Raw genomic sequence first — 27445 nt, 5'->3', positions numbered from 1 at the left:
AGGTTCTCAGTTGGCAAAGGGGGCAGGCAAGGCTGCATCCTTTCACGTTACCTGTTCAATTTATATGCAGAACATATTATATGGAAAGCAGATTTGGATGCAGAAGGAGGAGTGAAAATAGGAGGAAGGGATATCAACAATCTGAGATATGTAGATGACACAATACCACCAGCAGAAAACATCACAGACCTAGAGCAACTGCTAAGGAAGGTCAAGGAAAAATGTGCAAAGGCAGGCTTACTGCTGAACATAAAGAAAACAAAAATAATGACTACAGAGAATTTGCACAAATTCAACCTAGACGATGAGGAAATAGAAATAGTAAGAGTTTTCATATCTAGGATCAAATATTGATCAGATTGCAGTCAAGAAATCATAAGAAGATTAAAAATGGTGTGTGTGTGTGTGTGTGTGTGTGTGTGTGTGTGTGTGTGTAGCTGTGAAAGAACTAGAAAAGATCCTAAAATGTAAAGATATACAACTGGCAGTGGTGTCCCACACTGGGAGCCAAATGGGTGCATGCCCAACTTCCTGTCATGCATGGCTTTACTCATGAGTAAAGCTGCATGGGTCTGAGATGGGGAGGTGCACTGGGCCTCCTCTCTCCTTGACACGCATTGTGTTGCGCATCAGGGAGGTGGGGGGCCGCTCATTGGGAGCCACTCCTCTTGTGTGGTGTCGCTAGGTGCAGTCAACATCCCCACACACCCCTAGTGATGCCACTGAAAAGTGAGCATGAAAATTAGAATAGTACAAGCCATTGTATTCCCCATTGCCATGTACGGATGCAAGAGCTGGACAGTTAAGAAAGTGGATAGGAAGAAAATCAATTCATTTGAGATGTGGTGCCGGAGAAGAGTGCTGAGGATCCCATGGACAGCCAAGAACACAAACAAATGGGTTCTTCAACAGATCAATCCAGAAATATCTCTGGAAGCCAAGATGATTAAACTTGAGGCTATCATACTTTGGCCACATCATGAGAAGGCATGAGTCATTGGAAAAAAATAATGCTAGGAAAGGTGGAGGGGAACAGAAAGAGAGGAAGGACACATGCTAGATGGCTGGACTCTATTAAGGTGGTCACGAATATCAATATACAGGAGCTAAGCAGAACAATGGAAGATAGGGAGTCTTGGAGATGTCTCATCCATAGGGTCACCATGGATCAGGATCGACTCAAGGGCAGTTAACAACAGCAACAAAACAAAAATACTTTCCCAAGGATCCAGTATGGGAGGAGAGGGTGACACCATGAGTTATCATATTGGATGACACCAACACTAGTGAGGCTAGTGGCTTGGCCAGGGCTTATTTTTGTGGCTTTGACAATTTGATGATTTATGAGTACAAAAATACATTACCAAGGATCCTGTATGGTGCGGTATGGGAGGAGGTGACACCACGAGTTACCACACCTGGTGACCCCAACCTTAGAGACACCATTGGCCTGACCAGGGCTTTGTGTGTGTGTTTGTGTGTGTGGCTTTGACAATTTGATGATTTATGAAGAACTTGAGTACATATAAACAAGAGTTAGGATTCTGTATGCTGCAATAGGGGAGGAGGTCAGTGCAGTGTGGGGTGTGTGACAGCATGCATTGCCACACCAGGCGATGCTAACCTTAGTGTCGCCATTGGGCTTCCCTTTTGGTTTTGACAACTGGAGGATTTATGAGTAATGTAAGTATATACAAACAAAACTAAAGATAATGCATGGCATGGTTGGGGAGAAGGTCAATGGGGGGAGGTGGCAACATGTGTTACCATACACTGGGGGACGCCAACCTTAGTGACACCATTGGGCTTCATTTTTGGTTTTGACAACTGGAGAATTTATGAGTAATGTAAGTACATACAAACAAGACTAAGGGTTTTGTATGGTGTGGTTGGGGAGTAGGTCAGTGTGTGTGACAGCATGTGTTACCACACACCGGGTGACGCCAGTTCTAGCGACACCATTGGCTTGGCCAAGGCTCCTTTTCTGGCTTTGACAACTGCACAATTTTTGAATAATTTTGTGTATGGGTTGTAGAGAGAGCTTATTGTGATGTGTGGGTTGTAAAGAAATGCCGTTTTAATTTGTTGCCTGCTATATTTTATTATGTGAACGTTAAGATATATTAATATGTATTATGTTTAATTATTTTCGTAGAATGTAGGTTCATCTTATCTCTTTTAATCAGTTGTACGTATAGCGCTGTGTAAATTTATAGGGCTTTCTAAATAAAGCTTAATAATAATCACGATCATCATCATCTTGTAGCCCATTTGAGACTCACCGAAAGAAAGAAGTTGGCAGCAGGAGCTTTTGTAGGGTTAAAGTCTTTTGCACCTTGTGGCACTTTTGAGACTCAGTGAAAGAAAGAAGTTGTCAGCATAAGCATCCCTAGACACCAGTCCACTTCCTCAGATGCATTTGCTAATATCATTATTATTGTTATTGTTATTCAGAGAGATCTTGTAGCACCTTTGAGACCAACTAAAAAGAAATTTCTATATATTTATATACACACACACACATATATAGATACACACACATACACCACACACATATGCCATTGGTGTGTGTGTGTGTCCATACAAATCCCAGACCCTTTTGTGTCAGGAAATGAAGTGGCAAGAGAGATGGGGGATTAGGGTTTATGGGGAACATTAGTGGGGGAAACTGAGGGCCTTAAGCTCCTGCGTGGCCTGAGGGAGGCGACACTGGGAAGAGTGGCTGCCAGCCGCCCTCTCTCTCTCTCTCTCTCTCGCCTCCTCCTCCTCCTCCTCCCGCCATTTTGTCCGCTCCTCCTCGGGCCGCCTGCAGGTGGCGCTGCCGCGCACAACGGCCCCCTCCTCCTCCTCCTCCTCCTCCTCCTCCTCCTCCTTCTGCTGCTGCTGCCGCATCCCTCCTTCTTCCTCGGTTCCCGTTCCGGGGCCTTCTTCGCCCGCCTCGGTCACGACGCCGCCGCCGCCGCCGCCACCACCGCCTCCTCCTGCAGCCAAGGCCGGCATTATTTGGGGGCGCCATGGCCGCCAAGAAAGGCGGCTCTCGGCTGGAGACGGAGATCGAGCGCTGCCGCTCCGAGGGCCAGTGGGAGCGGATCCCCGAGCTGGTCAAGCAGCTCTCCGCCAAACTCATCGCCAACGGTGGGCAAGAGAAGGCCAGGGAGGAAGGGGCTGCCCCAAAGGGCTGCCTCTCTGGGTTTTATTGCTCGGTTCCTTTTGTGGGTCCTTGTGGGAGTCAGGACTAAAGGCGGGGGTGCCTCTGAGCATACGCAGAGTGCCCCTGCCCCTCCCTCCCTCCCTCTTCAGCAAGAAGGAGAAGAGAAGTGGAGGGGGTTCTAGGGCTGCTGGTTTCTGAGGGAATGGAAGGCTACCTGCAAATCACATACACACACACGCATAGATACATACATACACCCACACATATTCACACACACAAATGCACATCTATATGCACACACACACACACACACACACATATGCACACATACATACACACCACACACACACATTAATTAGCTTACTTGCTGTTCACCGCTATGATCTTTGGAATAGCGGTATATAAATAAAACATATTATTATTATTATTATTATATACACACAGACACACACATATACACACATACAGACATATATATACACACACACACACATATACATACACACACAGACATATGCACAGACATTTGTACATACATATACACACAGACAAACACACACACACACAGACATAGAAATATATACAGATATCTGTCTGTCTGTCTGTTTATCTTCCACGGGATTCTGGCCACACTGGTCCAAAACACACTTCGGAAATAATCCAGTTTGAGACCACTTTGACTGCCCTGACTCAGTGCTACAGAATCCTGGGAGTTGTAGTTTTGTGGTGGCACCAGGGTTCTCTGGCAGAGAAGGCTGAATGCCTCACGAAACTACAGTTCCCCGGATTCCCTAGCCTTGAGCCAGGGCAGCCAAAGCTCTCTCAAACTGGATTCTTCCTGCATTGTGTTGTGGACTGCTGTTGTTGTTTTAGGTCTTGTGTGTTGAGTGCCTTCAAGTGGTTTCTGACTTAAGGCAAACCTATCATGGGTTTGTTCAGATAAAGTTTTCTCCTGAGACTGACATTCTAAGTCTTGATTGTATGCAGTTATACAGAACTTGCATGGACATTTCAGTGTTTGTTGCTATTGTGAGATCAAGTGTTCAAGTAAGAAAGCCATTTGTGTGTGTGTGGCGTAGTGGTTTGAGGGTTGGGCTAGGGCCCTGGAGATCAGGGTTTGAATCCTGTCTGGCCGATGGAAACCCACTGGGTGACCTTGCGTGAGTCTCAGTCTCAGAGAATGGCATGGGCAAAAAAACCCTCTGAAGAAACTTGCCCAAAATCCCCATGATAATTTCACCTTAGGGCCATCATAGACTTGAAGGCACACAACAACAACAACAACAACAACAACAACATGCCTTCAAGTCACCTGTCAACTTCCTCCCCTCCTAATTCTTAAGATCTCATTGGAAGTAGTGTTAAGGGAGTGGGGCTGGTCTTTGTGTATTGCGTGCCTTCAAGTGAGCAGGACTGGTGTGTGTGTGTGTGTGTGTGTTGTGTGCCTTCAATTCATTTCTAATCTACGGCAACCTTATTATTATTATTATTATTTATTTATTTATTTATTTATTGATTTCACACCCACCCAAAGTTGGAACTCAAAGTGGCTGCCATGCCTCTTCCTTTGGTGGGAAGTTGTCAGCAATGATCAGTCTGCAGTCTCTCACAACATGGTTCTGCGTTTGTGAAGTGAATGTGGACATCATTCTCTCCAAGTGGTAAAATAGTGGTAAAATCCTATCATGGAGTTTTCTTGGCAAGTTTCTTCAGAGGAGGTTTGCCATTGCCATCCTCCTAAGCTGAGAGCGTTTGACTCGACCAGGGTCACCTAGTGGGTTTATCATGAACCTTGGCCTCCAGAGTCATAGCTCAATCCACTACACCATGCTGGGTTCCTCTTTAATGTTGACTGTCCGTTCCTGGAGGCTGTGAGTAGGCCAACCGTGGCTTCAGAGTGGTGTGGAAATTTTAGATTTCAAAACACTGAGGCTTAGCACAAAAAGGAAAGTTGCATAGTTCCACTGTGGTAACCTCGGTTTTATAGCATTTCAGAGCAGCATGGGAATGAAAGGGATGCTTGATTTCTCCAATAGGTACTACCGCAATAAGCTCTGGTTTATTTTATATGTATAAGGACAGGGTTAAACATAGATATTTTTTCCTGTCAGGTCAGGGACAATGGTACTGAAATGGTGTGTGTGTAGATATGTGTGTGAGCAGCTAATATCTAATCAGGGCCCATGGACTTCAGTCAGCTGCTAAGGCTTAGCTCCCCTGGAGTATGAAAGAAAGCTGGAGAAAAGAGTGTAACTGAATGCTTTTAGTATTGTCAGCATTGAATAATGAAGACGTTGTTGTTGCTGCTGCTGCGTGCCTTCAAGTTACGACTTATGGAGACTCCCTCCTGATGGTGATAATCCTTGCATTTACAATTAGTGCTTTCTTCTGTTCTTGCTACCGTGGGGGATGTCTTGAGATGTTGTTGGACTGTAATTCCTAGCATTCCTCACCATGGGGCAAAGGCTGATGGGGGCATTTGGGGCGCTATACGGTTCCTAGCCTATACAAGACATGCCGAAAATGGAATATCCAACAGTTGCAGCCACATGTGGCTGTACTAGTGCCTTCCGCAAGAGTAACACTTTCTTTGCAAAAACTGGGCTGCCATTCAGTTTTCTGTGGATTGAGCCAGGACTCTTCACATACTGGCAGTAAAGAAGGCTGACGTGTACAGGCCCCCAACATTTTTCATCGAGTTTGTTTTTGTTGTGTGCCTTCAAGTCATTTTTGACTTATGGCAAGCCCCATTACAGGGCTTTCCTGGCAAGATTCATTCAGAGGGTGTTTGCCCTTGCTCTCATCTGAAGTGCATTTGAGATGTGAATGCAGACATAATTCTTTCCAAGTGTTAACATTCAACGTCAGAGCCATGTTAGGCTAGAAAATCAATGTGCAAAAGGAGCTTGTAGCACCTTTGAGACTAAACGAAAGAAAGCAGCTGGTAGCATGAGCTTTCGTAGACTTGAGTCTTACTAGATGCATGCATATGAGGAGTTAGACTCAAGTCTACAAAAGCTCATGCTACCAGCTTCTTTCTTTCAGTTAGTCTCAAAAGGGCTACAAGATCCCTTTGCACTCCAAGGGGTAAGGAAGAGGAAAGGGTTCAAACTTTTGAGATTTAATTTGAGGCGGTGTGTATTCTTTGCATTTATGTTTGAGTCAACATAGGTTACTCTCTACAAGCATGGTGTTGTGCAAAACCAAGTACAGCCTCATTTAACTTTCATTTCAAATATTTTCATCCTTTGAGAAGATATGTTTGGATAACACATTTTCTGCTCATTTTAGCTGGTCCTTTACCCTAAAACAGTGATGGCGAACCTATGGCACGCATGCCAGAGGTGGCACTCAGAGCCCTCTCTGTGGGCACCAGTGCCATTGCCCCAGCACAGAGTTCGCAGAGTTTGTTACTAGAAAGCCAGAGGGACATGGCACTTCACAATAAATAAGTGGGTCTTGGGTTACAGTTTGGGCACTCGGCCTCTAAAAGGTTCACCATCACTACCCTAAAAACACAGAGCTTGTCAGATCATGAAAGCTAAGCAGGGTCAACCCTGGTTAGTACTTGGATGGGACAATGCTATTTGTTAGCAGGTGCTGTAGGCTATGTTATAGAGCAGTGGTTCTCAACCTTCCTAATGCCATGGCCCTTTAATATAGTTCCTCATGTTGTGACGACCCCCAGCCATAAAATTATTTTCATTGTTTTCCGATGGTCTTAGGCAGACCCTGTGAAAGGGTCATTCGACCCCCAAAGGGGTCCCGACTCACAGGTTGGGAACTGCTGTTTTAGAGGAAGGAATTGGCAAAACCACTGCTGAGGATTCCTTGACTGAGAAACTATGAAATTAATGGGATTGACATAAGTTGACAGGCAACTGGAAGGCACATATACACACATTAATGGTTTTCTTATTTGAGAACTTGATCTCACAATATCAACAATACTGAAGATCTTCATGCAGTTTTTGTGTAATACTGTATAATTGCATACATTTGAGACTTAGAATAGCAAGAGTGTGGCCAGAATCCTGTAGAAGACATATGTGTATCTCTCTCTCTCTCTCTCTCTCTCTCTCTCTCTCTCTGTGTGTGTGTGTGTATGTGTTGTTTGCCTTCAAGTAATTTCCAACTTAGGCCGACCTGAAGGAGAACCTATCACAGGTTTTTCTTGGCATTGTTCTTCATAGGGGACTGCTATTGCCAACCTCTGAGGCTGAGAGACTGTGACTCCAAGGTCATCCAGTGGGTTTTCATAGGGGATTTGAACCCTGCTCTCCAGAATCATAGTTCAGTGCTCAAACCACAATAGAGGCATAATGCCTGGGTACAGCATTATGGTTGTTGTTGAAGGAGATATCTAGACCCTCCTATATGCAATGATCCCATCTCCACATAACAAACCTTCCTCAGCTGGGACATCTCCTGCAGCCATTTGGTGGCAAGGGGTAGCCAAGTACTGTCTGACTGTTTCTTCAGCTAGATGCACATAGAAAACACTACTCCTGATCACTGGAAGGTGCAGGAGGAAGAGGTTTTCTTTGTACACCTGCCCACCTCCTGCACTCCCTCAATGGCTAAATGTGAGGCACACCAGGTCCCTGGAAAGGTTGCTCACAGGTGGAAGTAGTTATACTTGGTGGATCTTTGTGTTCTGCCAAGTTGGTGCAGGATCATTGCCTTTGGTTTCAGAGTTCTGAGCAGATGTGCATTTCCAAATGGAAACATTTTTAAAAGCAAGTGTTCCTGCCAGGCCCCATAGAAGTATGCTTGTTTGTCTTACATAGTCTCTGAAATATTGCAGTTCACTTAACCTAAGGAAGCAAGGGTAGCAATGTTCCTCTTTAATGTGTTGGAGGATGTTTCCTTCATCTGATAAAGAGTGGGAGCAGAACATTGAATAATGCTTGCTGCATGAGGATTGAACTGAACTATGGAACACCATGGTGTTTTTTGTTCTGAATTGAAGTGAAGGACAGTATGTTTGACCTGTCAACAGCATTTTAGTAAAATAATGGTAATGTAGTCTTAAGGCATTAGTGTGGGAGTAACAGAAAGGATAATTTTCAATTTGTTTGATACCTGTACTGATTGCAAATACAAATGGGGTGGGCTGCGGTAAAAATGACATTGATTTTTTTCTAAATAGTGATGAACTGTTTCAGTTACCGGTATTTTATTCTTCTGATTTCATCCTATTCCCAATAAGTTTAGGGTGGCATATTTTGTCCCACGTTCTGCCCTCAAAAGAAATCTGTGTGGTATGTTAGTTTGCATGTGGTTCAGTAACACTTGATGAAATATTCAGCTGAGTGGGGATTTGAGCCTAACTTTTCCCTTTTTCCCTCTAACAATATCCTGAATTAGACAATGGCCTTTATTGCTAAATATTATTTGTATTACTGCTTGGAGATGCCTCTAGTTATATTGGAGAGCTAATGAGAGAAGACTTGCTTTGCTGCTATGCCCTTGTTTAAAAAAATCATACTGTATTTTTTTTAAAAGCTGCTCTCTGTGCATTACTTTTGAATATCTGATCGCATGTGATCAGTCACTGTATCAATGTGTTAGTCATATGAGTAAGAGTGTTCTATTGTATGCTGCTTCTATGTCCTCCTTGTGGCAAAAAGAAATTTTAAAAATCCCCCTTCCCTTAGTGTAGTGTTTGCTATTTTGAGCTGATTTGGAAGGAAGTCACCAGCTGTTGTGAATGTTTGTGCTGTAATATTTTCATTCTTTAACAAAGTACTGTAGCTTTCAAACTATATTGCAGGGAACCCTGAGGTTCTTTAAAAAGAAGCATAGTCCTTTGCATGCAGCTGTGGGACAGTATCGGGTTTATTTAAGGGACAAAGGGACATATTTGTTTCCTGGTCTGTTGTGATTCTTTTTGGAAGCTGCCTTGGGTTCCATTTTGGGAAAAAGGCGGCATACAAATGAAATGCTTTAAATGAATGGACCATCAGGGACACCTGGCAGCCTGATCAGTGCTCCATATGCCCTGGACATCTTCCCTAGAACAATTCGCAGAATCCTTAGCAACATTCTGGGATAACTCAGTATACTGAGAGATGATCGATGTTGTACAGTAGCAAGGAAGCGTCTTGGAATGTCTTCTTAAAATCTAGAAGTTTAGTTTGTTTGGTTTCCTGCCACCTGACGCTTTACAACCGGAGTTGTGAAAATTATGGGCCACTGAACATCCTTAAAATTCTCCCCTTTTGTACTCTTTAGATACCTCTGTGGGGCAGGATTTGCATGTGAATATAATTTCCAAAGGGCTGTTTTAGACCTCACTATGCTTTTTTTTTTTTTAAAAAAAGAAACTAGAATATTAGAGAATTGTTGTATTATAAATGTTATGTTTCATTCAGATACACCTAAGCATTATCTTCACTCAGCCACCCATGTATGTATGTATCTGCATCCAAAGATGAATCTCGTCATACATCTGATGAAGTGGATACAGCCTTCCATCAGACTTTTAAGTTTTGAATATACATTATGTGTTATGAATCAACTTGTTAGTTTCTGTGTTTCATGTTTCTATAAGGGTCTTAGTTGGTTTTACTCCTCAGTAAATTAATTTAGAGTTGCTGTCTTTATATTCTCAGTTGTGCACACAAAGGGAAATTGTGTGTGGAGAAATCACCAGACAAAAGTGAGATGATAATAATAAATGTCATAGAAATGACCAGAGCTAAAACGTTAACACATGAAGGCTGTGTCCACACTGCAGAAGTAATCCATGGCTCAGTGCTATGCAATTCTGGGAATTGTAGTTTGGTGGGGTACCAGAACTCTCTGACAGGGAAGACTTAATGTCTCCCAAAACTACAATTCCCAGAATTCCATAGCATTGAGCCATGGCAGTTAAAGTGGTGTCAAGATGGATTATTTCTGTAGTGCGTATGCAGCCAAAGTCTGTAATGTATTTACTTGACCTCTTTGAAACAGAGGAAATTGCATGGAGCCTACAGTTAACTTCATTGGCAAAATGAGTAAAAACTTTGTCAGTCCTAAGCAGATTTACTCAAATGTAAATCTCATTGATTTTAAACAGATTTACCTCACTGTCAGTGTCGGAATAAGAACTTAATTTTCAGCAAATATGCTTAGAATTAGGTTGCAAAGGGATCTTGCAGTACCTTTGAGACTAATTGTGGGAAAGAAGTTGTAGCATAAGTCTCAAAAGTGCTACAAGATCCCTCGGCATATTATCTTGACTGTTATAGTTATGTCTCTCAATTCTACCCCATTAGAGTTAGACTGTACAGCAACCATAAATGTGCATACTTGGGAATAAATCAGCTGACATTATTGATTAAGCATGATTACAAGTGGCCTCTATGAGCTATAAAAATGATTAGCACTGAGAAACATTTGCAATTATTACTTGAGGTAAACAACAAATCTCTGTTAATGTGATTTATTCCCCCACCCCAACACAAGCAGACATGTGCATGAATGTATGTCCATACACACATACTTTGATCCCTTATCAAGAAATATAGTGGCTTCTATTTGTGCTTGTTTTATTACCTTATTTTCCCTGTAGATCTCATATATCTGCACACAAAAATATCTGTACAGAAAGAGTAGAAAATATGAAAATATATTTCTGCTTTAAAAAAGAGAGAGGTATAAATGAAATGTTTACTAATGATGGCAACTTTGCCCACCAAATGCACGTATATATCTATGTATGTAGATATTACCTCCACCCATATGCATGGTCTTCTTACTTACTGTGTGTCACTATCTGGCCATTGTTTAAAAAACAAACATCCAGTGTTACAATATGAATAGTGAGGTGTGTGTATATATACACACACTCATGCACACATGTTTTATCTGATAAGTGGATTTCCTGTTTTGTGTGTCAACATGGCTTGGTTCAGTGAAGAACTTCAGAAACTTAGTTATTAATAGTCCTGTGGGAGGAGTGTGTCAAGGGCTATTCCTTTACCCATGCCTCTCATACCAGTGGCTTTAAGGGATTTAGCATTTTAAAGGACATTTGAGATACCACATTTGTCCTGGAGCAATGCACTCTGTGGCATGCCAGTACTCTTTCTCCACTTGTCCTAATATTCCTATAGGGTTTTTTTAAGTAGCCTTCTCTTTTTCTAATTTGGAGTAAAGGGATGTAAGGTAAATGGTGCTGAGACTGTAGCACAGAAAAAATGAGGGTTAACACTGCCCACAGATATGCAGGTCTAAACATTAATCTGAAAGTACACACCATACAAAAATAAAAATCATGACCAGGATTATTTGCTTGTATTTGTGAAAATATAATAGCTAGAATCCTGAATTTGTTCTCAGCAATGGGAACACCCCTTGAAGAGGGGAATAATAATAATAATAATAATAATAATAATAATAATAATAATAATAATAATAATAATAATAATAATATAATATTTATAGCTGGCCCAATCACAAGGTATCCGGACGGGTTACAGCAATAAAAATATCTAAAAATAAAAAAACACACTCTTCTTCTTGAGGCTAGTGCTGATGGACATGGGCCTGCCTTTTCACTTTAGGTATGCCTAAAGATGTTTCTGTGAAGGGAGGCAAGTGGCTTTCTCTCCCATTTCCCCCATATTCAGCATCCTCTTGTGTTCTATAAAGCCTGTTCCTTCAATCTAATCTACTGATGTTGCTATGAGGATATATTTTAAGTGTGCCTTTTAATTTGAACAATTAAATTAGGAGCAAAATGGAAATAAGCTAAATGAAAAGGATTCCAGAAAATTAAAGAAGATTTGGTGGAGGAAATTCCATTGAACATGCTCAAGACTTACATAAGGATTATGCCTGGGTTGGATACAACAAGGAACCGCAGTGTCTTGCTGGTAGAATGAACTACAGTAAATCTTGTGCTTCCCCTATCCCCCTTTGCTCCTCTGTGGAGGAGATAGAGAACTTCTGCTTCAAATTAATCAAAATTTCTGATCACAGTTTTGTTAAAGGCTCTTCAAGTTGGAAGGCAGAAACAGAGAGCCTGATGAGACTGTTCACCAGTGCACCCAGCCCCAAGAATTAAAGTGAATTTTCCAGAACTTTTCTTCTTCCAGCATGGTAGTAACATGGTAGTGTCAGTATCCTTCTCTCCAATTCTGTCTGAGTTGAGAACCTCCAGACCTTACAGGACATTCCTGTGAGTTAGAGGAGAAACAACATTATTCATCAAGTCCCTTTCAGAAACCAATATTCACTAACACTATGAAGGCATGTGGTCTTCCTTCCTTTCTACTTCCTTCTACCTTTCCTAGCATTATCACCTTTTCTAGTGAGTCTTGTCTTCTCATGATGTGGCCAAAGTATGACAGTTTCAGTTTGATCATCTTGGCTTCCAGGGACAGTTCGGGCTTCATCTGTTCTAGAACCCATATGATTATTTTTTTTGTCTGTCTACGGTATCCTCAGTACTTTTCTTCGGTGTCACATCTCAAATGAGTTTATTTTCTTCCTGTCAACTTCCTTTATTGTCCAGCCGCTCACATCCATGCATGGTAATGGAGAATACAGTGGCTTGGATTATTCTAACTCTAGTGCTCAGTTGTGTATCATTACACTTTAGGACCTCATCTTATTTTTTATAGCTGCCTTTCTCATTCTTAGTCTTCTTCTGATTTCTTGACTAAGTTTTTGTTCTGGTCCAGGGGTAGGCAACCTGCGGCCCGCGGGCCGGATGCGGCCCGGTGAGGCCTTGGGACCAGCCCTAGCCCGGTCCTGCCGCCGATTGCCGCCGGGGCCTTTGGGGGGCAACTGTCTATAGAAGCCTCAGAAACATGCATTTATATTAACATTTTTTAAAAAATCAGCAATTTTTTTTCCGTGTCCTCCATTTTTTTTAAAAAAAAAGTGTCTTCCATTTGAAAATTTTGTCCTACATTTGTCCTGGTTTATTTATATATTTAATTTTTTAAAAAATTATTTATTTATTTATTTATTTATTTTTTGGCTTCAGCCCCCCAGTTGTCTGAGGGACAGCAACCCGGCCCCCGACTCAAAAAGGTTGCCTACGCCTGTTCTGGTCAATAGTTGATCAAAGGTACAGGAAATCTTTGACTATTTCATTTTCCTATTTATCTAGGTTGAATTTATGTAGATTCTGCAGGATAATTATTTTTGTTTTATTTATGTTCAGCAGTAAACTTGCCTCTGCACTTTCTTCTTTAACTTTTATTAGTAATTGTTCCCAATCTCTGATATTTTCTGCTAGTATTGTGATGTCATCAGCACAACTTAAATTGTTGACATTCCTTCCTCCTATTTTCCTATCTTCACTACTCCTTCTTCTGTGTCTAAACCTACTCTTTGATATATTTTCTGCATATAAGTTGAATAAATAGGGTGATAAAATGCACCCTTGTCTTGCCCCTTTGCCAATTAGGAACCATTCTGTTTGTCGATATTCTGTTCTAACAGCGCACCTCTAGGATCTTTCCCTCCATATGTGATTGGAGTCTGTGTTGCAGAATTTTAACCATGATTTCACTAGCAATGGGATATCTACAGTGCGCCCTTTTTTTACGTGGGGCATCTGTTCTCCCCCCCCCGCATAAAAACCCCACATATGCTCGAGCCCCATTGAAAGTAATGGGGCTCATGCATGAGGCGCGCGTCCCATTAATCTAAATGGGACACGCCACCCCTTGTGTCCCGCGTGCTCTTGCGCGGCTTTTACCATATGCTGAACTTGTTTTACCAAGTTACTTGGAAATAATGTCTATACTTTTCTATAGTATAGTACTATTCTTTATATTCAGCAGTCAGAGTTGCTAGCTATGAGTTTATTATAGCTTTGCACAACAGCCTGGTTGTGTTGTAATCTGGCTGGCTTCATAAATCATATCTTATCAAAATGGCCATTGATGCAGGGACCACAGTTTTTCCCCTGTGGATAAGGATTTTAAAGCAGAGTTCTGGTTCTTTTTAAATTAGAGTTCATTCCACATGGGAAACTCTGAGACTAATCACACAAGGCTGTGTTCCCATTATACTGTAAAAATGCTATGCAGTTGAAATTGTTTTCTTTCCTTGCTCACCTTCAGAATCATTCTGGGATTACATGCTCTGTACAGACTGGCCATTAAAGCCTTCCTGGTGGTGGAGTCAAGGTGTCATGTCCACTTGACGCATGCCCCAGGATGTCATGATGCCGCACACTGCTCCACATGGTGCATGGCATCACTGCACTCTGCTGGCGCTGCACCCACATGATGCAGCACCAAAGGAGCACCTTCAAACCTCAGCTATCACACCCTTTCCAGGGTGCAAAAAGGAGCAGCTTTTGTGGCTCCTTTTTGTGCCTTGGAAAGACCGGATTGGGACAGCACAGCCTCAATCTGGTGCACCTGAAGGCCACCCCTTGGGGCAGTCTGTACAGCCCCTACAGTGTCTATGCAAAAACTGTATTGCACACAGCATTTGGGACTGCCCACCTCCTTCATCCCTGCTCCTGTGAGCATGAAGTTTGAAATACATGTGTAGCTCTTTTAAGTCTTTGTTTAGGTCTTGCAATATGGTTTTAAATGAAATTATTTTCCTTTTGCTCAATAGCATTCCCTTTTTTGACATGATGAAATAATGTTACAGATCCCTTAGCAACTAATTCAAAACTGTTCTAGCCTACAGTCTGTTTTTCTTAACATGATAAAATCCTGGATTTTGCCTTCATCCTTGACCACCTCATTTTAGAATTATATGTGGTTTATTTGGTAATAGCTCTGCTCTGATGATAGTTGCAAATTATTTCTGTTTCCAACCATTCCTCCCTCCTAAAAGAGAAATGGATTTTATCTCTTCCTCTGTGCTAGTACATATTTACACTGTGTCACTGTCTGTATCCTGTTTTTCTACTCTTAATATTGTTTGCTTTGCTTCTTGTTATGAATAGTAGTGTTCTTTACTATTAGGAGTTCTTGTTACTCTTCAGGATGTGCAGTGCCAGAGAGACTTATCTTGTTTTGGAAAAGAGATGAGAGCAGAATCAGGTTGCCATCAAATACTGCTGTAGAGAGAGTCACGGAAAGAAATACACATACACACACACCTGCCAAGTATGGGCAGGTTCTTCAACTTCACAAATGATAGACGCATTTTTCCTGTGCTGTTAACAATGGGCTTCTTATGATGTCCTATAAATATTTAATTGGTGGCAGTTTATTTTGATTAATTAAATGGGAGGTTACTAACAGTTCAACATACAGGAAAAAAAATGTTTCCTCTAAACTGCCCCGTGTGCATGGTAGCAAAAGAAGTATTTTTAAGTAAATAAAATATAATACTGTACCTTGATAGAAAGCTTGTCAGTCTTGAACTGCATATCCCTTGACAGTCAGCCTGAATTTTCTACCCAGGATAGTTTTGTAGTTCATTATGTCTTGCCCTCACCATTTGTATTTTGAGCTTTCTGTTAATACCATAAATGATAAGGCATAGCCTTTTAACTAATTTCACATCAGATGCATTTGCCTCTCTGTACTGCTTACTTACAAATGCTTTGCAACTTAATATCTAATAAAAATAATTTTAAATATTGAAAACCTCTCAAGGGGTTAAGCAGATGGGCCAGGATAGCACAGGATTAGCCTGTGCTATTCTGGACCTTTTGCTGAGCCAGGTTGGTCCCTGGAATGGGTGGGAACCCAGTACCCACTATTGATGCATGCTCTTTACCTTTCTGCACCATCACTCCAACTGAGAAGCCCCCCTGTTGCTGCATCTGATGTGGAAATGGGCTGCCTGACTGCACCCACGTGGCCAGGTGCCATGTTTCCTCATCAGATATAGCGATGGGGGCTTCTCAGTAGGAGCAATGGTGTGGCAAGATAAGGAGCGTGGGGGTGGTATTTAAGCAGCCAGACTTTGCTGAGGATTTCCAGGAAACTCCACAGCAGACCAGGGTTCATACTGACCCTGGTGAAAGCTGTTTACCCTGGGATTGAGCCAGATCCACTGGATCCATGTCCGGTCTCCCAGGATTGGGCTCAATCCTGGCCCCAGGGTTTTGGTTTGCATTGTCTAAAGAAGACGATGTGAGACAACCCCAACGCTACCTTATTTCAATCCTGTTCGTAGCCCCATTTTCTTTCCTACTATTGAAGTTTCTTCTCAACTTACTCCACCCTATCAAGGATTGGGGCCTAAAGGCACCAGATTCAGTCTGATTTTGAAAGCTAACTAGGGTTAGCCCTGGTGAATACTTGGATGGGAGACCAGCAAGGAATACCAGATGCTGTGTGTTATATTTCAGAGGAGAGAATTGGCAAAACCACCTCTGAGTATTCCTTGCCTAAAAAAACCCTATAAAAAGTACCATAGATCAACAGGCAACTTGAAGGCACACACACACACAGACACACACACACACAAACATCAGAGAATACTTAACAACTGTGATGATGTTATATAGCCATGTTTGACCAATTGGCACCATAAACCATTTAGTCAGGGCAAAAACCACAGTTTTAACTCTTAAAGGCCTTTGACAACAAAATTACAGTTTGAACCATTTGTCTTTATTCTCAGCTCTCCTTCCTGAAGGGGCATAACACTGTTTGTGGGGAATTAATACATTAATGAAAAATGCAGGTATCCTGTATCAGTTTAGCCTCAAACAGTTACAAAACTATGGAGGGAATAATAATAATAATAATAATAATAATAATAAGTTATTTTGATGGGACTGGATGTATTATTTATAGTTAAGTACAGCTAATAAACTATACCTTCATCTGTTTCAGGATCCTATTATTTCTGTGGGCTTACTTCAGTATGAAGCAGGTTTGATCAGAGGCCATGGAAAAAATAATTACAGGCAAGACAGCTTTACAGTCTGCTTCTAAGTCTCTGTAAAGCATTTGTATAGCCTAGAATGACAATTTCTTAAAAATTATGGAAAAAATTGCCAAGGCCAATCATTGCCTGTGTCTCAAAATGAAAATGACTCTTCAAATACTCTGTCATCCAGATTAAACATTTACAGTGCAGTTACATGTAAGAGTAGCCTGATAGATTCATCTGCCTTACAAAATGCTTTCAGAATGGCACAATATTATAGCAGTGGTTCCCAACCTTCCTAATGCCATGACCCTTTAATATAGTTCCTCATGTTGTGGTGACCCAAACCCATGAAATTATATTCGTTGCTACTTCATAACTGTAATTAAATGGGTGTTTTCCAATGGTCTTAGGTGACCCCCATGAAAGGGTCATTCGAGTCCCAAAGGGGTCCTGACCCACAGGTTGGGAACCAACCAAGGTCTCAAGGGTCAGAATGAGGGACATAATCCTTTCTCCTATGCCCATTTTCCTCTGAAATTCCCTCTAAACTATTTTTATGCTGGCCTGGTGTAAACAGACCATTAGGATAATATTGCAATGTGGTCTGTGTGTAATGTTCACTGTGTTTAATGTTGCATTGTTCATAATCCCACCTTCAAAAAATTATGTTAGGATACTAGTGTATAAAGGTAAAAGATAAAAGGTAAAAGTTTTCCCTTGACATGATTGTCTAGTTGTTTCCGACTGTAGGGGGTGGTGCTCATCTTCATTACTAAGCTGAAGAGTCAGTGTTGTCAAAGACAGGTATCTTGTGGCCAGCATGACTGCCCAGAACAATATTACCTTCTCATCAAAGTAGTACCTATTTATCTACTTGCACTTTTACATACTTTCAGATTGCTAGGTTTGCAGAAGCTGGGACAGTCACGCAGCACTTGGCCCTCAAACTGCTGACCTGTCAGTCTTGTAATCGTCAGAGTCAGTGTCTTAACCACTGTGCCACTATTTCCTGCTAATGTATAAACAAAGTAATACCGTAAACAAAATATAAATAAAAACCAAGTCTAGGGGGAGGTACATTGGCATTTAATAGAAAAGAATTGGCCAGCAGATGAGGGATCAAGTGGCTTTTGCGCTTGCCTCCCTCAGCTACAGTTCTCCTCCCTCCTTTGCAAGGAAAGAAGCAGCTGTCGGATCAAAGTAACATTCAGCTGTGCTGTACCAATATAATTTCTGCCCCAAGAGCCAATAGCTGCCCAACTTATTCTGAGAGGAATATGTATGGAGCTCACTAGCTGTATGTATTAGTTAAAATATATTCATTTCCACATTGGCAAAGTGGTTATTAGACATCATAACTTTTCCTTGTGGACCAAAGAGAGATAAGATCGACAGTGTTCACAGAAGCAGGAGAACACTGCTTGACTTCATATTCCAGTAATACACAGACAGCAGTTCCTTTAAACCCACTAAGTTACTGCACAGCAGAATGTCTTAGGGCCATAACATGCATCCTTAACAACGGATAGATGTATTCCTTTGTTTACCCACCAATCAGACAGGAGTTTGTTGAATGTGCCTGTCCCAAATCCCTGGCAAGTAGGCATAAATCTTTCTGACCTTAAAGTTTTCACTAAGCAAACATTCATGTAGTGTACAGTTGAAGTGCTGGAAGTGTTCAGTACAGTAGTTGCATGTGATAATTGATAGCAACCATACGTGAGAATGTTAAGTGTGCTGTATAAATCAAAATCACTCCTGTTTATAATTTTTTGTGGGTTTTTTCGGGCTATGAGACTGTGTTCTAGAAGGGTTTATTCCTGATGTTTCACCAGCATCTGTGGCTGGCATCCTCAGAGAATGTTTGCATGGAAGAGAGTGTGGGGTATATATACTGTTAATTGAGAGGAAGCGGTTTACATGTCAATCTGTGTATTGTCTCAGGGTGTCTATTTAATTAATGATCCATTGTCTGCTGGGAAACTCTCCTGACTCTGGGTGGTTTTCATTTGCATTTGCTGGATCTTGATTTTGGTGTTTTTCAGGACTGGTAGCCAAACTTTTTTTACTTTAAGAGTCTCTTTCCTGTTGAAGTTGTCCAGGTGTTTATGGATTTCAGTGGCTTCCTTGTGCATTCTGACCTGATAGTTGTTGACAGGGTCCAAAATTTAAGTGTTTTCAAATAGCATTTTATGTCGACAGTGGTTTACAACATGTTCTGCTACTGCTGATTTTTCTGGCTGACCCTTTCTGCAGTATCTCTCGTGTTCCTTGATTCATGTTTGAACACTGCTTTTGGTGGTCCCTATTTTTCTGTAAACTCCTGCAACCATGATAGGGTCTTTCCTGTACTTTGCTGAGCACAGCATTTGCTAGGTTTTCTTGGTCAGCTTGTAGACCATTTGGAGGTTGTGTTTCCTCACCACTTTCCCTATTCTGTCTGTGACTCCTTTGATGTTTGGTAAAAATACCTTCCCTTTGGGTGGTTGTTTGTCTTCACTCCTATGGGCTTTTCTGGGTATGGCAGACCTTTCGGTGCCTGAGCTAGAATAGCCTATTTATTTTTTTCTGTTTTAAGATATTATTACCTTTAGGTCAGATATACTGTATTTAAAATAATGACATTAGAGCAGCAGACCGCTTTGTGACTAATTTTTTATTTTTATTTTTTTTGCTGTAGGTTAATGATGATGGAATTACGCAAACATAATGTTGTTGATTATCATTTATAAAGCATGTAAAGCTTTCTCAGCATAGTATAGAAATTGAAAGGTGGGATGTTCCTAGCCTATAAACACACAGTGTAATAGACACAATACAGAGGGGATTGGGAAGAGGAAAGCAAGCAAATTAAGGCACCAAACTTATACAGTGGGCCCTTAGTATCCACTGGGGTTTTGTTCCAGGATCCCCATGGATACCAAAATCAGTGAATGCTTATGTTTGTTATATACAGTGGCCTAGTAAAATGATGTCCCTTATATTAAATGACCAAATCAAGATTTGCTTTTTGGATTTTTTGGGGGAATATTTTTAATCCATGATGGCTGAATTCATAGATGCAGAATCCATGGATACAGAAGACCGATTGTGTTAAGTTTTTTTTTTAAGTTACCAAAGTTGATTTTTCAGGGAAAGACAAGGGAAACCCTCCCCCCACAAACAAGTTCTGCTGCAAAAACCTGTGAGAAATGACTTAGAGGCATACAACAAGTATGGTTTATCAACATAGGCTATGGAAATAGCCTGATTTCTAATTCAGACACAATGCTGTGTTGCCCTTTGATGGGAAAATACGCTATAGTAAGACTGTCAACGAGTGCCAGGTGTTGTTGGCTATATTTTAGAGGAAGGAAGTTACAAAATCACCTCTGATTTGCCTGAGAAATCTATGAACCAAAACAGATGGCCCTGAAGGGGTGGCTTTGTGCCACCCCTTTGAGCGCCAGATTGGGTGCGCCGGCAACCACATGCCATGTCCCCGATCCGGCTATTTGCGCTAAAAAGGAGCGCAAATGTCACTCCTTTTTGAGCTGACAAAGGGTGTCCTTTCTGCCGCCTTTGTGGTGCTCAGGCGGCGTCTTAATGCCATGCTGCTAGAGCATAATGGCGAACCTTTTTGGTTGCGTGCCAGGGGGTGGGGCTTCTGCCCCTGGGATGGGGCTGCATTCTGGGGTGGAGTTTCTGGCCCGGGGGTGGGGCTTCCACCCTCTGTGGGCGAGCTTCCACCCTCTGGGCAGGGCTCCCTCCAGCCTTTTTCCAGCCCCCAGCTATCTCTCAGAGACACTGGGCGTCAGCAAGGCCCATGAGGGAGCGGAGCCATGGGCACGGCCCAGTCCTCCTCTTCCTGGACCTTTCTTCGTCCCAAAGGGCTCTCTAGAGCCCTTTGGGGATGAGGAAGGGCAAAAGAGGAAGAAGAGAGATGGGCCGGCCCCTCCCTCCCATGGACCTTCCCTGCCCTCCAGGTGCCCCGTTTTGGGCACTTGGGGGGCAGGAAGGTAAGTGGGGAAGGAGGGAGTGGGGGGGCCCCTGCCTCCTTCCCATGGACCTTTCCCTGCCCTTCAGGTGCCCTGTTTTGGCACTTGGAGGCCGGAAGCGTAAGTGGGGGGGGGGAGGAATGGGGAGGGCCCCTGTCTCCCTCCCCACAGACCTTTCCCTGCTTCCAGCTGTCTCTCCAGAGACAGTTGGAGGCCGGCAAAGCTCCCTGGGGAGGAGGCACTGGCGCACCGGTCGCTCCTCCTCTCCCTGCCCTTTTCCGGTCTCTGCTCTCTTGAAGAGGCAGCTGGAGGCTGGGAGAAGGCTTCAAGGAGGGCCAGAGGCGCGCTCCTCTGGCTCCTTCTCCGGAGTGCCCTTTTCTGGCTTCCAGCTGTCTCCGGGCAGGTGGAGGCCATGAAAAGGCAGGGAGGGGGAGGAACGGGCACACATGCCTCTTCCGCCTTCTCTCTCGCCCCGTGTCCGAGGAAGTGGCCCAAAGTGCCACTTCCGGCATGCCTGGCATAGGTTCCCATCACTGTGCTAGGCACCATGAGTCAGCCCACTTGTGGGCAGGTGGGTGGCTTCCCAGGCGGTGTCCGAGTGTGTCATCATGTGTATGCCATGTCCCTTGCCACCTATAAGTCGGCTTTTAGCACTATCTGTACCGGCCCTATGAAACTCCTTGAGTCACTATAAGTCATCAGTGACTTGAAGGTCCATACATGGAACTTGACTGCAGGAAGCAGAGGGAGGAGGTGCAAAGTAAACAGGTGGCCACTTCCGAACATGTATCTTAGAGTTTTTTAATCCAAGTGACTTGTTACATACATATGTACATGACACAGCCCCTTTCAAACAGTCAAAATCACCTCTGGTGGGTCGCCAGGAGTGAAGAATGCAAATAAAAAAATAAATGAGAGAGATTTCAACTCTCATGTCTTTTAAGAATCATTGGGCTACCATCAAGATTTTCGTTGTGCATCATTTTCAAATAATCTTCAATAACCTGCTGTGTTTTGAAAAACTGTTCTTGCTCAAGTGAAGCGTGGGAGTAATTGTTTTCTAACTCTAGAAAACATGCAAATGTATTACACAGTTGAGTTTCTTAGAAAAGCTACTCGGTTTAAGACTGTGTGCTATTAATTAGTGTGTTTCAACTCACGTCAGTTAAATGTGCAAATTTAGTAATTTTGCCTTTGTTTACAGATGTATGGCAGAGCTCCTCCTTGGAGATCAAAGCTTGAACTTTTTCTGAAGGAGAACCCTCTTAAACAAGGTGCTAGTCCCTGTGGTCCTCGACCAAAGTTAGTGAAGTCAGAAGCATCTCACTGCAGCACTTGACCGTGGAAATTTAAAGGTATTTGCCATTTCTAAAGTACCCTATATACTCGTGTACAAGGTTTTAGGATCAAAGGTTTTAGTCAAAATCATGGGTAGGACCTGTGGATAACATCGGGGTAAAACTTAGGGGGCTATAATGAAGGATGGAAAGGGGGAAATACCACTTCCGTCCCTCCTTCTCTGGACCTCTCCTGACCACCTAACACTGATTCCCAGTTGCTAGGGAGAGGTTTTAACATTGGATTGAGAAGGGAAGCAAGTGATGTTAAATGGATGTATTTGGATGGGAAGAGGTGGCTTGCAGATCGGCCTGGTGAGGGAAGCAAGTGGTGTTAATGAGGAGTTTCTTCCATGGAAAGAAAAAGCTTGCAAATCGAATTGGAACTTCTTACACACACACACACACCACACACCACACACCACACCCAGAAAACACATGCTTCGAGGTACCAAGAGTGGAGCAGTACTAGTTATTGACCCATATATCAGTTGACCCAGGATTTAGGGTCAATTTTGGGACAAGGGGTGTGTATGGGGGGTTGTAGGGCATACCCATAGTAAAGCCAAGCTGTGAGACCCAGACCCTCGATGCTCCCTTCTTTCTTTAAATCCTTTGTAGGATTGTTCCTACTGGAAAGGGGGTGTGTATGGCGGGAAGGAGAGGTTGTAAGAGACACCCCTAGCAAAGCCAAGGTCTGAGACCCTTGATGCTCTCTTCTCTCACTCCTTGTGGGTTTGATTCCTATGGGTAGCAGGTGGGAGTTTCAATAAGCCAAGAGGGGAGGAGGCAATTTCCAAGCCCCCTGCCTGCTTTTCTTCCTGTTTCCTGCTTCTGGGAGCACTCCAGCTGCCTCTTCCGAGCCAAATCACGGAGGAGGAAGCAGGAAGAATGTTTCCCTGGTGCCTGGGCTTCCCATCTTCCCCTCCCTGCTATGAGACTGCTTCTCAACCTGGTTGCCATCAGTTGCAGGCAAATTTAAATTTTAAATGCTGACTTGAACATCCACATTTTTTTTATCTATGGGGGGATGCTGGAACCAAATCCCTGCTAATAGGAGGGCCATCTATATTCAGTTATTTTTTGTTTCACGCTGCTTTAAATATATTTCAGTGCAATTTATTAAATATTCAGTCGTTTTCCAGTTCTTATACATCATGAATCTATCACTGTGGTCCTGATGATATCCTAACATTGTATGCCAGTCTTCCAAAGTTATGGCACAGTTCATTGTAGATTTCTCTATCTGATTTCCTCCAATTGTTTCGGCTAGCATGGGCAGATTGATATTGTAGCCCAGAACATATGGAAGGGCCCAGGGTGAAGGGAAGTATTCTAGTACTACTAGAAATGGAATTCAGGATGGTGCTATCCTGAGAAAGAAACTTATTTGTAACATGTCACATGGGTTTATCTCTCTGCCCAGACACGAACCCCTTTCTTTAACCCAGGGGTAGGCAACCTTTTTGAGCCGGGGGCCGGGTTGCTGTCCCTTAGGCGACTGGGGGGCCGAAGCTGGGGGCCCGCTACCGTCTGGGACCCTCCGCCCTGGGAGCCGCCCTGGAGGGTCCCAGAGACGGCAGCGGGCCTCCCAGAGGCCCCTGCTGCCCTGGGCGCCTCCTGGAGGGTCCCAGAGACGGTAGCGGGCCTCCTAGAGGCCCGCCGCCGTTGCCGAGGCGGCCGCTCTGGGCGCGCCATTTTGGGCGGCAAAATGGTGGCGAAGTCTCGCACGACCCCCCAGCCATTTTGGGCAAAAAAATGGCGTCGCATAGCCCCAGAGGCCGCTATGGGCGCCGCCATTTTTTCACCCAAAATGGGCTCCCAGAGCGGCGAAAAGCCGCAACGGGTGGCTGCTCCGCGGCGGCGCCAGCAGCGGCAAGAGCAGCCGGGGGCGGTGGCCAGCCTTCGCGGGGCGCATCCGGCCCGCGGGCCAGAGGTTGCTGACCCCTGCTTTAACCTGTTTAATTCAGTTTATGGGTTTACCAAACTCTACTGGGCTCTCCTAGAATGTGAGAACCTGATAGCTTCCTTTAGACCTTGAGCCCATCTAAGCTCCAGATCTCACAATTTTTTGATGATATCCTCCGGACCACCGTGAGACATCTGCATGCCTTCCCTCTCCTCCTTTTAACTGGAGGTGGCTTCATTAGCAACAGCAGTCACATTGTTAATGCCACGGAAATTGACTCCTAGGCTGTAATTTGGCATCATGTTTTTTCCCCTCTGTCCCCATATGTGTCCTTTTCATTTTGATTATTTTTAAATAATCTGTCTAGGCATTATTATTAAATCATAAAGCTGCAGTGCTGTTATTGCTGTGCTGGATGAGATCACACCTACCCACACATGTACAAAACAGGTTTTGGCATCTTCAGTAAAGGGAGTCTTACTGAAACTATCATTTGTCTTTTTTCCTTGTCTTCCACTCTTCTGTGCCCATGTGCGTGCGCGTGCACACACCCACACACACACACGTACATAATACAGAGCACTTAAATAGATATGTATTTTTAAAGGCAAGAGGAGGGAGAGAGAAGGATATGAGAAGCCCAGCAAAAGGAGAAAGGAGTTGCCATAAAATTGTTTGTTTGGGATGTTCCAATGCTGAGTGTAACATTCTGGGCCACAATCTCTGATTTATGTGGATTGGGTTTGTAGACTGCACAGTGTAGGGACAAGATGGAGCACTCAGTCTTATCTAAACCAAGTAATAGTATGTCATTTGACCTGACCACACATCTTGAGGGGGAGAGAGGCCTGGCCTGAAGACAAGAGCCCTCCTCCTGACCACCATCTTGAGGGGGAGGAGGCCTGGCCTGATAATAATAATAATAATAATAATAATAATTGTTTTACTGTATTTATATACCGCTTTCCAAAGATCATAGCGGTAGGACAAAGAGCCCTCCTCCTGACCACCATCTTGAGGGGGAGAGAGGCCTGGCCTGAAGACAAAGTGCCCTCCTCCTGACCACCATCTTGAGGGGGAGAGAGGCCGCCTGAAGAAAAAGAGCCCTCCTCCAACCACTCTTGAGGGGAGGAGGCCTGGCCTGAAGAAAAGAGCCCTCCTCCAACCACCATCTTGGGGGGAGAGAGGCCTGGCCTGGAAGACAAAGACCCTCCTCCAACCACCCATCTTGAGGGGGAGAGAGGCCAGGCCTGAAGAAAAGGCCCTCCTCCAACCACCATCTTGGGGGGAGAGAGGCTGGCCTGGAAGACAAAGAGCCCTCCTCCAACCACCATCTTGAGGGGAGAGAGGCCGGCCTGAAGAAAGAGCGCCTCCTCCAACCACCATCTTGGGGGGAGAGGGCCTGGCCTGGAAGACAAGAGCCCTCCTCCAACCACCATCTTGAGGGGGAGAGAGGCCTGGCCTGAAGAAAAAGAGCCTCCTCCAACCACGATCTTGGGGGGAGAGAGCCTGGCCTGGAAGACAAGAGCCCTCCTCCAACCACCATCTTGAGGGGGAGAGGGCCAGGCCTGAAGAAAAAGAGCCCTCCTCCAACCACCATCTTGGGGGGGGGAGAGGCCTGGCCTGGAAGACAAAGAGCCCTCCTCCAACCACCATCTTGAGGGGGAGAGAGGCCTGGCCTGAAGAAAAAGAGCCCTCCCAACCACCATCTTGGGGGAGAGAGGCCTGGCCTGGAAGACAAAGAGCCCCCTCCAACCACCATCTTGGGGGGAGAGAGGCCTGGCCTGGAAGAACAAAGAGCCCTCCTCCAACCACCTCTTGAGGGGGAGAGAGGCCAGGCCTGGAAGACAAAGAGCCCTCCTCAACCACCATCTTGAGGGGGAGGGGCCTTGATTTGTGTTTTGTATTGCAATTTTATTGTACACCACTAGATCATGCGGAAAAGCGGTCTATAAATAATAATTATTATTATTATATAATTAATTAATATTATTAAATTATTAATATTTAGAACACTAATACTGTAGAGAGAGTGCCTAATAATAAATAATAATAAAGGAGGTATTTTGGATGCAGAAGCAGAAGAGGATCATGGGTTGCAAAGGACAACAGATAACAGCTAGGGAATGCTGGAACTAGAGATACTGACATTGATTGTCACAACCCACCACCAAACTGCAGATGCATGGAAAGTATCAGTTTTGTTTTTGTTTTAAAGTGACCCTTGCTGGTAATAAGAAAAATTGTTGAGGAAGAAGTGGGGAAAGCCTGAAGTTTCCTGTAAATAGAAATACATAATTTGCATCTTGAGAAAAGGAAGTGGTAAATACTGGAGTAAAAGCCACCATCTCATAATATATTTGTTCAGTCTAGATAAGCCCTTCATTTCTTTTAGGGTTGATTTTAATTTTCATTCTAAAAGGGCTAGTGTGAAAGTGGATTTTAAAACTTTAAAGGTTTACAGATTTCTACAGCAAGAAGCTTCTAAAAATGGCTGCTGCAACTGATTAGTTCTATTAGTGATTGTTTTCAGTGCCCCAAAGTTTTAAAGAAAGTTTTGGTGTTACAGAGTTGCTGTCTTGGCTATTTAACAGACATCTTTAGAAGATGAATGCGGTTATTTAATACACGTGTAAATGCAAAAGTTGATTCAAAAAGCCGTATGTAAGTGGAAACCTGTGGCCACACTAAATTAACACAAATGTCTTGCTAAAGAGATGATCAGACATTAATACTGTAAAGACTACAACTGTTCTTCCTTCCTGTAGTTTAATATATTTATTTTCATTATACAGTATTACTTTTTGCACTTACATCTTTGCTATAAGGTTATACATTCTTCAAGAAGTTTCTGTGATTGTAATTAAAAATATTAAAATATATTTAACTAGCTTAGTTCTTATTTCTTCTTGTAGCAATTCCTCATTGCAACCATTTTAACTTACAACAATTAATTGCTATATGCTAGTCCTATGCTAGCTCTACCAGTTTCTAGGTAGGTCTACTATGCTAGTTCTTCTACTTAAAATAATGACCCAAAACATACTGCAGAAATAATCCAGTTTGAGACCGATTTACCTGCCATAGCTCAGTGCTTGGGAATTCTGGGAACTGTAGTTTTGGGAGATATTTAGTTTTCTCTGTTAGAGAGCTCTGGTGCCACAATAAACTAGTTCCCAGGATTCCCTAGCATTGAGCCAGGGCAGTTAAAGAAGTCTCAAACTGGATTATTTCTGCAATGTGTTTTGGACAAATGAAGATTTTT

General features: G+C 43.3%; 1 protein-coding gene across 1 annotated transcript in view; it reads left to right on the top strand.

Annotated features, from left to right (window-relative positions):
- The first annotated feature begins 2882 nt into the window (after window positions 1–2882).
- The window catches only part of TTC7B (tetratricopeptide repeat domain 7B), a 153900-nt gene continuing 129337 nt past the window's right edge, over window positions 2883–27445 (top strand). The window contains 4 exon segments of the mRNA XM_042460558.1: window positions 2883–3139; window positions 22139–22161; window positions 22164–22245; window positions 22247–22289. Coding sequence (XP_042316492.1) covers window positions 3015–3139; window positions 22139–22161; window positions 22164–22245; window positions 22247–22289 — 273 coding nt within the window. The 5' untranslated portion in view covers window positions 2883–3014.

This window comes from Sceloporus undulatus, chromosome 1 (assembly GCF_019175285.1).
Source record: "Sceloporus undulatus isolate JIND9_A2432 ecotype Alabama chromosome 1, SceUnd_v1.1, whole genome shotgun sequence".
Classification (NCBI taxonomy): domain Eukaryota; kingdom Metazoa; phylum Chordata; class Lepidosauria; order Squamata; family Phrynosomatidae; genus Sceloporus; species Sceloporus undulatus.
This window is presented reverse-complemented; position numbering and strand designations above follow the sequence as displayed.